This window comes from Genypterus blacodes, unplaced genomic scaffold (genome assembly GCF_046128005.1).
Source record: "Genypterus blacodes isolate CSIRO-AG114 ecotype Tasmania unplaced genomic scaffold, CSIRO-AGI_Gbla_v1 ptg000136l_1, whole genome shotgun sequence".
Classification (NCBI taxonomy): domain Eukaryota; kingdom Metazoa; phylum Chordata; class Actinopteri; order Ophidiiformes; family Ophidiidae; genus Genypterus; species Genypterus blacodes.
Window position 1 is genome coordinate 450,001 of NW_027466938.1, and position 15,000 is coordinate 465,000.

At 45.5% G+C, this 15,000-nt stretch overlaps 2 protein-coding genes across 2 annotated transcripts in view; one reads left to right on the forward strand and one right to left on the reverse strand.

The window, feature by feature from the left end:
- Nucleotides 1-1,477: 1,477 nt before the first annotated feature.
- On the forward strand, nt 1,478-4,340 carry LOC143011576 (E3 ubiquitin-protein ligase TRIM39-like). The gene is made up of 2 exons (XM_076164485.1): nt 1,478-1,598; nt 2,205-4,340. The coding sequence occupies exon 2, from the start codon at nt 2,214-2,216 to the stop codon at nt 3,855-3,857; it is 1,644 nt and encodes a 547-aa protein (XP_076020600.1). The 5' UTR covers nt 1,478-1,598; nt 2,205-2,213; the 3' UTR covers nt 3,858-4,340.
- Nucleotides 4,341-9,807: 5,467 nt separating this feature from the next.
- The window catches only part of LOC143011578 (TBC1 domain family member 30-like), a 10,428-nt gene continuing 5,235 nt past the window's right edge, over nt 9,808-15,000 (reverse strand). Inside the window, 6 exon segments of the mRNA XM_076164487.1 lie at nt 9,808-11,139; nt 11,142-11,185; nt 12,763-12,828; nt 13,179-13,385; nt 13,537-13,676; nt 14,412-14,518. Coding sequence (XP_076020602.1) covers nt 10,123-11,139; nt 11,142-11,185; nt 12,763-12,828; nt 13,179-13,385; nt 13,537-13,676; nt 14,412-14,518 — 1,581 coding nt within the window. The 3' untranslated portion in view covers nt 9,808-10,122.

Below are 15,000 nucleotides of genomic sequence, written 5' to 3' on the forward strand. Positions count from 1 at the left end.
TGAACAAATCAATTCTGCAGTCAAAAATGAAAAATAGTTCACTGGTATTTAATCAGAAATACTCAGAAATCTCAAACCTCTGGCAAATTAAATGGCTGTTTAAAAAAAATTGGATTAAATCTTGTTATTTAAATCTGACAAAAAGATTATATGCCTTCCAAAATAAATGTTTAAAATTTTCCTATAGATTAAAAAAAAATTTAATAATACATAGTTTGAACTATAAGACATCAATATGTTTGAGCAGAGAAAATGCAATGTAAAAATAAATGGATATTCGATCCTGGAGGATTCGTCTGCACGCTGTTTAAGGCTGCTGTTCTCCTCCTGTCCTCCTGTCCTCCTGTCCTTCTGCACGTCTCATTGAGAGACTGCTTACAATAGAAACATGTCATCATCTAATATCTCTTCTGTAGATTAAAACATGATCACACTTCCCTTTAGTCAGCATCAGAGGCTCTAACACAGGGGCGTCAAACTCAAACACACACTGGGCCAAAATAACAAACTGGGACTAAGTCGTGGGACAGACTTCATATTTCTTGAAAGATGGACTACAGTTCATGTTTTCTCTTCTCTCCACATATATGATGATCAACTTTTTCATATGGAAACATACTTAAGTTTAGCTTAAACATTAAGTCTGGAACAAGCACAGCTTAATATTATAAACAGGCTCTTATTTTATCTTACGTTACATTACGGTCATTTAGCAGACGCTTTTATCCAAAGTGACTTACATCACATTACCACCCATTACAGAGAGGGGAGGAGTAGGGGATTTGGTGCCTTGCTCAGGGGCACCTCGACAGGGACACAAACTGGCGACACTCCGGTTCCCAAGCGGAAGCTCTGCCGACTGAGCTACTGCCTCCCCCATCTTACTGCTTTGCACTTTAGACTTTGCTGCTGTAACATGTGGATTCCCCCGCTGTGGGACCAATAAATGATTATCTTATCTTATCTTATCTCTTATCTTAAGACAGTGAGCTGAGGTGCAGTGCTGATTGTATTCAATGTCTTACAGATCCTGCAGATTGTTAAGAAAACTTTCAAAACTACACACTTGAGTGGCCTCATTTCAAAAGTGAGCAACAGTTAGAGAGAACGATCATTTCACACACAAACAATCCAGAAACTTTGCATCGTGTGTAAGTCTGTAAAAAGGAAGAACCTTCCTCCAAACCTGCAGGAGGAAGAGAAGCAGCAACAACAGCTACAGGAGGAGGAGGAGGAGGAGGAGGAGCAACAACAGCTACAGGAGGAGGAGGAGGAGGAGGAGCAACAACAGCTACAGGTGGAGGAGGAGGAGCAACAACAGCTACAGGAGGAGGAGGAGGAGCAACAACAGCTACAGGTGGAAGAGGAGGAGCAACAACAGCTACAGGAGGAGGAGGAGCAACAACAGCTACAGGTGAGGGAGGAGGAGGAGCAACACGAGAGGAGGAAGCAGAAGCTGCAACGTAATTTACCTGAAACAAAAGTCAGTCAGTCAGAGTCCAGCAGAGCCTCGACTGAAGCAGAAGAGAAGCCAGAGGATCAGAAGTTTGTCCAAGTTTGTCTCTGCAGCGTCTCTGCAGCGTCTCAGCCAAACTCAGGTGAGTGCAGACAGAATCTTGTCAGTTTCAGCAGCAGCATGAGGTCCAGGCTGAGCTGCTCTCACACGTCTCACTTCACTGCTTCAGTCTTAAAGGCTTGGCTCTGGTTCACACACGTTGGTGTTTGTTAACACACGGCAGTTTTTACCGTCAGAGCAAGAAAAGAGCGTCAGGAAGTGTGTGTTTATCTGTGTTAGTGAGTCTCAGCACCCACAGCAACAGGATGTGAAGTGAGTGTAGCCTGTAGTCATGGTGACCACATTAAAAGGCAAAGTTCAGCTCCAGAGTGAAAAGGGAAACTTTAAAGTTAAACAGTCTGAATAGAACAAAGGGGACAAAAGCTTCATGTCCTGATCAATACACAATCAATCCTCATGAAGCTGAGCCTGAAGCTGAGCCTGAAGTCTTTTCATGACGTTTCCTTGAGCGCCCCCTCAGGACAAACCCCAGTCTGCTCATAATATCCATCAAGAACAAAGTCGTCTCTCCTCTTTCACTCTGACATGAACTTCAGGAGCTTTAAGACTTCCAGACTCTTCATCCTGCTCAACAATCAGTGTTTGTGTCTCCAGAGATGTTTTCACTCATGTTCTCGTCTGTTCTCAGTTTGTAGACATGTCTGCTGCCAGCTGTCTGCGGTCTGAAGATCAGTTCCTGTGCTCCATCTGTCTGGAGGTCTTCACTGATCCAGTCTCCACACCATGTGGACACAACTTCTGCAAAAGCTGCATCACTCAACACTGGGACAGTAACGTCCTGTGTGTGTGTCCTCTGTGTAACGAGAGGTTCTGCACAAGACCCGAGATGAAGGTCAACACGCTCCTATCGCAGATGGCTGCTGAGTTCAGACAGGCGACTCAAAAGGAAGCCCGCAGAAGATCAGAGGAACCAGCTGCCAAACCAGGAGAAGTTCAGTGTGACGTCTGCACTGGAACCAAACTAAAGGCCATCAAGTCCTGCCTGAAGTGTGAGGCCTCCTACTGTGAGACTCATCTGGAGCCTCATCTGACAGCAGCACGCCTGAGATCACACCAGCTGATCCATCCTGTGGACAACCTGGAGGACAGGATGTGTAAGAAGCACAAGAAACCTCTGGAGCTCTTCTGCAAGACCGACCAGACCTGTGTGTGCTCACTCTGTCCTGTTTTAGACCACAAGAACCATGAGTTTGTTCCTCTGGAAGAAGAATATGAAGGAAAGAAGTCTGAGCTTGAGAAGATGGTGGCTGAACTTCAGCAGAAGATCCAGCTGACACTACTGAAGATCCAGGAGATGAAACAGTCAGCAAAGCTCAGCAGGGAAGCTGCAGACAGAGAGAGAGCAGATGGAGATCAGGTCTTCACCGCTCTGAAGCAGCTTGTGGAGAAAATCCAGGCCGACTTCAGGAAGACCATGGAGGAAAGGCAGAAGAGCACAGAGAAACAGACTGAAGACCTCATCAAGGAGCTGCAGCAGGAACTCTCTGGACAGAGAGAGAGAACTGCTGATGTGGAGAAGCTCCTACTCTCTGAAGATCACCTCCACCTCCTCCTGAGCTTCTCATCCATCAGCTCTACTCCTCCCACCAAGGACTGGACACAGGTCAGAGTCCATCAAAGGTCACATGAGGGGAGTGTGGTGAAAGCTGTGGCTCAGCTGGAGGAGACCTTCAGTAAGGAGGTGAAGAAGCTGCTGAAGAAGGTGGAGCTGAGGAGGATCCAGCAGTTTGCAGTGGACGTGACTCTGGATCCTGATACAGCTCATCCTCAACTCATCCTGTCTGATGATGAGAAACAAGTTCACCGTGGTGATGTGAGGAAGAATCTCCCAGACAACCCACAGAGATTTGATACACGTGTTAGTGTTTTAGTAAAGCAGAGTTTCTCCTCTGGAAGATTTTACTTTGAGGTTCAGGTCAAAGGAAAGACACAGTGGACTTTAGGAGTGACCAGAGAGACGAGCAAGAGGAAGGGAGCCTTCACACTGAAGCCTCAGGAAGGTTACTGGACTGTAGGGTTGAGGAATGTAGATGAGTACACAGCTTGTGATGACTCTCCTGTCCCTCTGAGTCTGGAGTCAAAGCCAGAGAAGGTGGGCGTGTTTGTGGACTATGAGGAGGGTCTGGTCTCCTTCTATGACGTGGATGCTGCAGCTCTGATCTTCTCCTTCACTGGCTGCTCCTTCACTCATAAGCTCCTCCCATACCTCAATCCTTGGCCTCATTATGGTGGTAGAAACTCCGCCCCTCTGATCATCTCAGCTGTCAGTCACTCTGCCTAACCTGCAGGAGTTTACATGAAACGTTTCTGTGGTTTAAGGGAACTAAAGTACAAAGGATCAGCTGATCTTCCCTCTTTACTTTGTCTTTTCTTCACATTCTGATGACATCATATTTGTTTCTGGTTGCTTCTTCCTGCTGTAACACAACAATTTACTCACACTGATCTAAGAACTGTGATTACTGTTCATCAATCAATCAATCAGAAGCTTTGAGTAAAGTCTTTGCATGGAAGTGAGATCAATCAAAAGGTTTGATTGATCTCTGTAAATATCACAAATGTTGGGTTGTGGTTTATGAATGGACTGAATTCTGTCTTTGATCTTTGGAACAAAAACAATAATAAAGTTGGGATGAGGTCATGTCAGCTGTTTTCATGTTTGGTATCAAATCTGAAAACATGTTTGACTTTCAGGTTTGAGTGCAGAGCTCTGTTCATGTAAGACTGTATCTGTAATCTAATAAACAAAACCAGAGCTTTCCAATCATGTTTAACCCTTTAATCCATGCTGTTTCAATCACACATATAAGCACAGAGGGGAGTTTAAAAGTGTAAAATGCTGCACTGAGTTTTAGTTGTAGATGATTCTCAAGCCCTTTGCTGCTGACTACATAACAAAAGTGAAATAGTGGAAATGGTACAAGTAGGCGGGGCTAAAGAAGGCTACAGTACATTACATTACGATCATTTTGGCAGACGCTTTTATCCAAAGCGACTTACATTACATTACCACCCTTCGCAGAGGGGGGAGCAATTGAGGGTTCGGTGCCTTGCTCAAGGGCACCTCGGCAGGGGCTCCAGCAGACCCTCCGGTTCCCAAGCGGAAGCACTACCCACTGAGCCACTGCCTCCACCACAGTAAATATCAAACATCCTCTAATCCTCTCTCATTACCTCCAGTGATGTCTCTCTCTCTCCCTCTCTCTCTCTCTCTCTCTCTCTCTCTCTCTCTCTCTCTCTCTCTCTCTCTCTCTGTGTTCTCTCTGGTGGAATCGTCCTCCATCTCCGTCTTTGATCTCCATCTCTGTCACATATCTGACTTACTCATGTTCTCCTTCTCTCCATGTACCGATGCTTTGTGGTCAAAGTGTGATAGGAATAAGAAGTCTGGTGTGAGAAGCAGCAGCCTAGAAACCTAGCTGGGGAGTTGAGACCAAGCCTAGAGATCTGAGCGTTCTTCATGTCTGACTGTTGTGTTATGTTTCCACCTTATTGCTCTTCTCTTAACCCCCAGGTTGCTCTGTAAAGTCTCAGTTTATTATTGATGTCAAACTGTTAGATATTGTTATGATTGGCAGGCGATCAAGTTATTTGAAGGTTGGACCCAGTTATGTGGAACAGACACCAGTACATGGAATCAGGTGGTTAACAAACACAAACCAGGATGAAGCTGGGCGCTGCTGCTGGAGACGCTGAACGCTTGACGAAGCGAGAGTGAGTGGATCCCAAAAACAGAATCCAGGAGCACAGGAAAAACAAAAGGTCCACTCACTAAAACAGAACAGTGCAGCATGGAAGGGCCAACTCAAAACTCCATGACACAACCGGAACTGGAATCGAAGCAAAGTCAAACTCTCTGCCCCCCTAAACCTGCAGCTGTGGCAACCATGGTGGAGGCATCAGACCGGAGCACGGTGTCTAACTCATGAGCCAGATGTTTATGTGCATATTTTACCTGTAACTTCCATCTGTTTGGCTCATTCACAGAATTCACAGCAAAACAAGGATGACTGGAATCTGAACAACCAGAATGAACAACACTGAATACCTCCGGCTGCTGAATGCAAACGGAAGGAGTGCCTTTATTTTTCTGCTCTTTGGTTTATTGTTTTACCCAGAAGGTCAAACATGTTTATATCACTCTCTTGTATCACTCTCTTGTTTTGTAGGAGGAGATGTATCGCTGCTTATCCAGGTCACTTTCAGACCCCTCAATTATAAATGTCAATCCAATTTGGTTATGATAGATCTGACTGCCCTTTTATACCAATTATACTATATACTTTGGCCACTAGATGGGGCTGTAGTACACAGATACAGGTATGTACAGTATGTATATGTGTCTCTGTGCAGCGCTGCTTCAGTGGTGTCATTGTTCATATGGTTGAGCTTGTTTATAAACAAATATGTACAAATATAGAATTATGGATGCATTGTGTCAGTAAAAAAAAAAGTCCTACTGGAAAAATACAATTCTTAGATAAAAATGTATTCAATTTAATAATGTTCAATTTAGCAAAATGGTTTATTTGTAGTATATTTAATGTTTTTAGAAAATCAAAGTGAAATTATGGAGATAATCTTTGTAACTTGCTGATTGTTGATATAACTAGTATGTAGCTTTCTGTATATTTGAATATATATATATATATATTCTACTTACAAATAGTTGATTATAAGTTGAATTCTTCAGTCTGGCATAGTAGATTTATAGATACTAAAGATCCACTAATAGATCATCTAAGCGAAAGCTCCCGATGTGATAAGATACTGTGTGTATGTGACATCATGTAAACAGCAGGTGACACTGTTACACTGCAGTCACATAGAGGCTGGTCAGGATGGTTTCCTCTCACTTTAACAGTGATCAACATATTTCCACAGTAGAAATACATCATCAAAGAGAATTAGAAAGCAGGGAACACAAATCTAAAAGGGCTCAAATAGGTGGTGACAACATTCACATGAGCTCATCCTGATTCCTGATCCAACCTTTGACCTTTCATCTGGGTCCGGGTCTTTCTTCACAGGGATGTGATCTCATCCATCCCTGCTCAAGTGTTCACATGTGCTGTGTGAGAGCCGAACCCAGGCCGAGTCAACAACAGCTCTATAGAGCCGCCGTGCTTCACTACCCCTGGCAAGCTGTTTCTTCATCTCTGATCGTCTTTGTTCACGCCTTCAACTATAATAATACAACTAAACAGGCAATTACACCTACAGCCAAACAGATGGCGGCTCTGCAGAGAGCTCTGATGCTCTTGGTGGCGGCGCTTGGCTCTGAAGAGATAAAGCATCTTAGCCCAAAAACATAACAATAATAGAAAATGAAGGATTAATTTGCGGTTTTGAGATGTAGACAAGATTGAAGAAACAAATGTGTGACCGACTGTGACACAGCGAGCACCAGAGTGGTGACATCACTGCAGGATGACTCAGTGGGCAATAATAAGCCTAACGATTCCAATGTCTTACATGTCGAAGTCGCAGGCGGATTTCAGGTCGCAGGCTGGATCGTTCTCTCTCTCTCTGTCTGTCTCTCTCTCTCTCTCTCTCTCTCTCTCTCTGTCTGTCTGTCCCTCTCGACGTCTGTCTCTCTCTCTGTCTCTGTCTCTGTCTCTGTCTCTCTCTCTCTCTCTCTCTCTCTATCTCTCTCATTCTCTCTGTCTCTCTCACTCTCTCCCAATCTCTCTCTCTCTGTCTCTCATACTCTCTCGCTCTCTGTCTCTCTCTGTCTGTACTCTCTCCTTTTTTACTTTATTTTTATTTTATTTTTATTTTTTATTATTTGAATAATTATGGAATTGTTGAATAAATGCTATAATTAAGGAAAATATTTTAAAAAAATAAAATATACAAATACAGCAAATAAAATGTGTATTTTATTAAGATAAAACAATTTATTCAATGGTTTAAAAAGAAATTGTTTTAATAATCTACAAACAGTTTTTTAAATCATAAAATAAAATGTTTTTTAATTAGCACACAATTATATGAAAATAAATTTTATTTAATGAAAATAAATTTTTTCTTATGAAAATAAATTTTATTTTATGAAAATAAATTTTATTTTATGAAAATGAATTTTATAAAATAAACAAATCAATGAATATAAAATAGAATAGAATAAGATAAAAACTAATTTAAATAATTTGATTGTAATTTATTTTATTTTGTTTTATTTAAGCCAACGACCTCAAATATAGTTCTCTTTTTAAGTTGATTTAATTTTATCAAGGCCTCCGGCGGGGGCAGGTTTGAGTTTGCAGGCTGGATCATTCTCTCTCTCTCTCTCTCTCTCTCTCTCTCTCTCTCTCTCTCTCTCTCTCTCCTCTCTCTCTGTCTCTGTCTCTGTGTCTGTCTCTCTCTCTATCTCTCGCTCTGTCTCTCTGTCTCTCTCTCTCTCTCTCTCTCTCACTCTCTCTCTCTCTCTCTCTCTCTCTCTGTGTCTCTCTCTCTCCCTCTGTCTGTCTCTCTCTCACTCTCGCTCTCTCTCTCCCTCTCTCTCTGTCTCTCTGTCTCTCTGTCTCTTTCTCTGTCTCTCTGTCACTCTCTCACTCTCTCTCTGTGTCTCTCTCTCTCTCCCTCTGTCTGTCTCTCTCCCTCTCACCCTCTGTCTGCCTCTCTCCCTCTGGAAACCACTGGGAGGCAGTAGCTCAGTGGGTAGAGCTTCCGTTTGGGAATGGTCGTTGGTTCGAGTCCCTGCCGAGGTGCCCCCGAGCAAGGCAGCTCAAAAATAGAATTTTCTACTTTATTCTATTTTAGCCAACGACCTCAAATAAAGTTCTCTTTTTAATTTTATTTAATTTTATCAATGCCTCCGGCGGGGGCAGGTTTGAGTTTGCAGGCTGGATCATTCTCTCTCTCTCTCTCTCTCTCTCTCTCTCTCTCTCTCTCTCTCTCTCTCTCTCTCTCTCTCTCTCTCTGTCTCTCACTCTCTTTCTCTCCCGCTCTGTCTCTCTCTCTCTCACTCTCTGTCTCTCTCTCTCCCTCTGTCTCTCTATCTGTCTCTCTCTCTCTCTCTCTGTCTCCCTCTCCCTCTCTGTCTCTCTCTCTCTCTCTGTCTCTCTCTCTCTCTTTCTCTCCCTCTCTTTCTCTCTCTCTCCCTGGATCCTCTCTCTCCTTAATTTAGTTATATTTTGTTTTTTTATTTCCCGCCCGGGACCTCAAACCTAGGAATCTATTTATTACATGTTTTACTTTGTTTTTATTTTTTTGTATTTTTATTATTTCAATAAAAAAATTATATTGTTTATTTGAAGAAAATATTTTAGTAAACTCAAATTGAAAAAATATAATAATGTTCACAACATAAAAGTGATTATCTTATATTTTTTTCATAAAATAAAATAAAACTAAAATTGTTTTTATAAAAAGAATATTTTATATAAAATAATGGAGAAAAAAATATATAAAATAGAATAATAATAAAAAATATGAAAATACAATTATTCTTGTTGAAATCAGATTTTATTTTTTGAAAATGAATTGATCAAATTATACAATAAATAAATATAAAAATGAAATAGAATAAAATAAAACTTAATCTAAATCTTTTTTTTTTTAGCCCACGACCTCAAATATAGCTCTCTATCTATTTCAATTTAATTTTATCAAGGTCTCAAGCAGGGGCAGGTTTGAGTTTGCAGGCTGGATCATTCTCTCTCTCTCCCACCTCTCTGTCTCCTTCTTTCTCTCCCGCTCTCTCTGTCTCTGTCTTCAATGTTATTTTATTTTATTTTATCCTGCGCAAAGACCTTAAATCTAGGTCCTTGTGAAATTGTATTTACTTTTATCTATTAATTCTATGTCTTTTCCTGTTTGTGCACAGGTGTTTCTGTCTCACAGGATAACCTTGTACCTTAAACAAACATTCATTTCTGCACCACAGTTCACTACAATCTGAACATCCTGGCTCTGACAAAATGTGGAACTTGGCGAGTTTTTAAAAGAGAAAATAACTTGCAAACTCACTGGAAAGTTGAGAATTTCAAAGGTTTAAGAAATGATACTGATGACGACTTACTAAGGAAAACTACAAACTGGGTCATATTTCAGAGGGAGACGTCGCAGCTCCATTCTTGGCCACTAGAGGACAGCAGAGACCAAAGAACAGAAAAATGAACTGAACCGCTCTCAGCTCATCTGCAATTACAGCCATTTTTCAAAACTTCACATGTGGAGTGATGAAGAGTGAGGTGAAGACAGGAGCAGGTTTAGTGGATTCATGTTTTTATTTACAGAAAATCTTAGGTATGCAACTTCTGTCTCTTATACTTGGCTTAGACTCGTGCGGCCCCAGACTCTGGGCTGTAAAGGGCTCGGCTCTTTGCTGAGTTCAGTCTCTGTGTGTGTGTGTGTGTGTGTGTGTGTGTGTGTGTGTGTGTGTGTGTGTGTGTGTGTGTGTGTGTGTGTGTAGCTCATAACTCCTCATGCAACTTCAATAATCACAATATCCAAAAAAATACTAAAGCCTTTGCTCTGATTTCTGTGGGAGGCAACGCGGTGTTACATCACTTTACAACACATCATGTGTGTGTAGAGCTTCAGCGCCTCCCGGTGGTGCCGGCGCCGCTGCTGCGGTTGAGGTTGCGGCTGAGCTGAGGGAAGTGGACCGAGGGCGTTCTGGACGTGGGGCCGTACAGACCCAAGTTTCTGGCGGCGGCCGATTTCCTGGGCTGCTTGACGGAGGGGAACGGCGAGAAGAGCGACTGTTTAGGGGCGGACGAGGAAGAGGAGGCTGAGGTGGAGGGAGAAGAGGGGAGGGGCTGTGATGAAGACGAGGGAGGGGTGGAGGAGGGGGAGGAGGTCATGTGTGAGGGGAGGCGGGATGTGGGGGTGGGGGTAGTGGGTGGCGAGGGAAAGGAGGAAGGGGGCAGACTGGTGCTGGAGGAGGAAGAGCGAGGAGAGAGAGGAGGAGGAGGAGGAGGAGGAGGAGGAGGAGGCATGGAGGGAAAGTTTGTGTCTCCGTCAGTGCTCAAGTTGCCCTCAGACTCAGCCTGTGAGAGCAAAGGGGGAGGGGGGACAGGCCACGCCCCCTCAGACTCAGTGCTTGGAGCTTTGATTCCTTCAGCCTCCAAATCCAGAGATTCCAGAAACTCCACCACATTCTCCACTTCATCTTCATCTTCTTCCTCTCTCCCTTCCTGTTCATCCTCGTCCTGCCTCTCCTCTGTAACAGAACAATCAGGAGACGAGAACACGGCAGAGTCCGTCCCTTCTTTCCTTTCCTCCTCCATCATCCCCTCTTCTTCTCCTTCCTTGTCCTCCTCCTCTTCCTCTCTTTCCTCAGAGTCACCAAAGCCCAGGTGAGCTCGGGCTCTGGCCATGTTCCTGCGGTGAGCCCGAACGTGAGCTCGCCATGGAGACGCAGCGCCTCCTGCTGGGCTTCCAGGAGACCCGCTGCCGTTACAGGACAGGGAGCCGCAGCGCTGCTTGGCCGGGGAGCCGGGGGTCTGAGGAGGATCTGCAGGCTGGACCCCCGGCTGTGAGGACGAGGGTCTGAGGCCTCTGGGACCTGAGCGGGGTCTACGGCCCAGGAGGAGGTGGTTGATGACGGTGCTGGAGGGTTCAGCTGGGAGGCCAGGAGACGAGTGGCAGGACACTTATCTGAGAGGAGGAGGAGGAGGAGGAGGAGGAAGAGGAAGGATGGAGGTTTAGTGGACAGAAACAACAACTCAGAAACACACTCAGTGAGCACGATGGTGGGAAGGTAAGGAGAAGGAAGAGTTAATAGTGTGTGTGTGTGTGTGTGTGTGTGTGTGTGTGTGTGTGTATGTATGTGTGTGTGTGTGTGTGTGTGTGTGTGTGTGTGTGTGTGTGTGTGTGTGTGTGAAGATGAAGGAGCTGAAGCTGTTAGTCATGAAAACACTGAATCACTCCTGAGGAAATAATCAACCAATCATCACCGATCATTTTCTCTCCATCAAAACAAAGTTTCATTAATGTGCTTCACCTCAAACTCACTGATGATTAGAAACAATGACTCAATTATGATTTATAATGAATTTAGCCTCCACACACACATTGATGAAACTTTACTTTAGATATTAAAGGTTTCAGTTGTTTGGAGGAGAGGAGAGGAGAAGAGAAGAGAAGAGAAGAGAAGAGAGGAGAGGAGAGGAGAAGTGTGTGTGTGTGTGTGTGTGTGTGTGTGTGTGTGTGTGTGCATGACCTGTCACTAAACAGTCCTAACCAGTCACTTCCTGTCCTTTATAAACACAGATTTCAGGCTCTGCAGGTGAAGCTCCGCCTACTGAGACCTGACCCCCCCTCCCCCCCCCCCCCCCCACGATATCAAGACCAGGACTCATGTCACTTTGAGCTTTAAGAGGAATTCAGTTTAGATTTCCCACCTAAAAGTGGTTTCCTGTGTGAAATGTGCTGAGTCATCATGTCGACCTCATGATGCGTCAGAATGAATATGACACCAATCAACTGCACACACACTCAGACATCTAGAAACAAGTGTGTAAGTCAGATAAAGTGTAGTAAAGTAAGTAAAGTAAAGAATAAAGTTAGAGGGAAGAAACACAGAAAGAGTTCACAAAAACAAACAAGGCCTTGGAGAGAGGAGTTTCCTGTTTGAGGCCCTGTTTGTGTGCGAGTGTGTGTGTGTCAGTTCTTCATCACCGTGACCTGCATGAAGTCAGAAGCTCCTTCACTTCATTCTGTCTCATTATTTATGTAAGAAGTCAGAGAGTGAGAGAGTTAGAGCTCAGCCCCCCGAGCACAGAGAGAGTTAGAGTCCAGAGCCCAGAGCCCTGAGCCCTGAGCCCAGAGCCCAGAGAGAGTTAGAGCCCTGAGTCCTGAGTCCTGAGCCCAGAGCCAAGAGCCCAGAGCCCTGAGCCCAGAGCCCAGAGCCCAGAGTCCAGAGCCCAGAGCCCAGAGCCCAGAGAGATTTAGAGCCCTGAGTCCTGAGTCCAGAGCCCAGAGTCCAGAGCCCTGAGCCCAGAGTCCTGAGCCCAGAGCCCTGAGCCCTGAGCCCAGAGTCCTGAGCCCAGAGTCCTGAGCCCTGAGCCCAGAGCCATGAGCCCTGAGCCCAGAGCCCAGAGAGAGTTAGAGCCCTGAGCCCAGAGTCCTGAACCCAGAGCCAAGAGCCCAGAGCCCTGAGCCCAGAGCCCCGAGAGATTTAGAGCCCTGAGTCATGAGTCCAGAGCCCAGAGCCATGACATCATGCTGTGTACCGTGCTGCTGTTTGACGTGTCGCTCTTGGAGAACCCCTGGACTCGTTGCCACTTCAGGTCCAGGTCCTACAAGTCACACACCAATGTTACACATCCTGTTAGTGTCTCCTGCTCCTGTGTGTCAATCATCTGCTGCCGATCAGTCAATCAACGTTAAGATCCTAACTGTTATGATTCATTTATCCTGACAAACACAACCTGTGTGTGTATGTGTGTGTGTGTGTGTGTGTGTGTGTGTGTGTGTGTGTGTGTGTGCTCAGCATGGAAACATGTTGTTAGACCGAGGCCTTAGAGGAGGAGACATCATCTGCTCTCCCTCTCTCCCTCTCTCCCTCTCTCTACTTCCTGTCTCCCTCCCTCTACTTGTCCTCCGTGGCAGTTCGGCCTTGGTGGAGGTGTGTGGGCGGGGCTCGTACCTGTCCGGATGTAGAGCTGCATGGCCTGCTGCTGCTGCCGTCTCTTGATTCGTGTGTATTGTTTCTTCAGGGCGCAGATGTCGGTGCTCATCCTCTCCATCATCATGCTGTTGATGGCCGCCTGATGCTCGGCTTTGGCTCCTCCCCCTCCGGCTCCCACCGCCCCCGGGCTCAGCTGGGCGATGCTCCCCTGCTCCGCCTGCTGGTCTGAGGGCGTGAACAAGGTCCGAGTCTCATTACACAACTCAATCAAATGACTCTGATTAACACAAAGATGAAGATGATGAAGGTGAAGGCTGTGATTGGTCAGGAGGAGGAGTCTCTGACCTCATCGGGCCCTGATGGAGGCCTGACTCACCTTTGAGATGTTTGTGGTACCTCTGCAGCTCGGGGGCCAGCAGACCACCCAGGGGTCCCAGACAGCCCAGAGCCGTCACCACTGCATCTTCATCATCCATGTCTGCATCGTCATCGCTCTCCCAGGAGCCCAGACCGCCGCTGGAAAACAAGACAATACATCATCATCATCTTCATCATCATCATCATCATCATCTTCATCATCATCATCATCATCATCTTCATCTTCATCATCAACATCATCATCATCATCTTCATCTTCATCATCATCTTCATCTTCATCTTCATCATCAACATCATCATCATCATCATCATCTTCATCTTCATCTTCATCTTCATCATCACCATCATCATCACCTCCCTGTTATTCTCTCCTTTAAATTGTTTGTGTTTGATTATAAACAATATGGCATGAAGAAGTGATGAAGACGAGTTGTGCATCCATCATGTAAACTCATGAACTTTACACACGACTGCAGCTGTAGCTCATCATCATCATCATCATCATGTGTAGGGGCAGCAGTTCATAGGGACTCAGCTTGGGAACCGGAGGGTCGCTGGTTTGTGACCTGTATGGACCAAGGCAGCTGGAGTTTGGCCCTTGAGCAAGGCACCGAACCCCCAACACTGCTCCACGGGCGGCGAATCATGGCTGCCACCCTCTGTAATGCATGTGTGTGTGTGTGTGTGTAAGAGGGGCACGTGTTGGAGAAGAGACGGGCCGAGTCTCCAGCTGGTTCAGACTGCATGAGGACTCAGACGGGAGGTCCAGGTCCAGAGTTTAGACCGACTAGGATGCAACCTGAGATTTAAGGTGAGTCTGCCTGCTGAGCTGTGTGCTGTTGAGTGAAAACAGTGCAGAAACATGGGACCCACCTTCCATTGGACTTGACAGCGGTGGGGAAAGGAGTGATGTTGTAGGTGTACTTCTCCCTCAGCTCAGCCAGCTGGGGGAAGGGGAAGGGAGCCATGGAGTAAACCTCCTGAGGGACAGAGGAGAGGAGAGGAGAGGAGAGGAGAGGAGAGGAGAGGAGAGGAGAGGAGAGGAGAATAGAGGAGAGGAGAGGAGAGGAGAGGAGAGGAGAGGAGAGGAGAGGAATCAAGAGGGGAGAAGAGAGGAGAGGAGAGGAGAGGAGAGGAGAGGAGAGGAGAGGAAAGGAGAGGAGAGGAGAGGGGAGGAGAGGAATTAAGAGGGGAGAAGAGGAGAGGAAAAGAGAAGAGAAGAGAGAAATTGAGAGGGGAGAAGACGAGAGAAGAGGAGAAGAGAAGAGGAGAAGAGAAGAGAAGAGAAGAGAAGAGAAGAGAAGAGAAGAGAGGAATTGAGAGGGGAGAAGAGGAGAGGAGAAGAGAAGAGAAGAGAAGAGAAGAGAAGAGAAGAGAAGAGAAGAGAAGAGAAGAGAGGAATTGAGAGGGGAGAAGAGGAGAGGAGAGGAGAGGAGAGGAGAGGAGAGGAGAGGAGAATAGA

What these genes read in the sequence shown, in the direction of transcription:
- LOC143011576 (XM_076164485.1), top strand. Translation starts at nt 2,214, where the DNA reads ATGTCTGCTGCCAGCTGTCTGCGGTCTGAAGATCAGTTCCTGTGCTCC.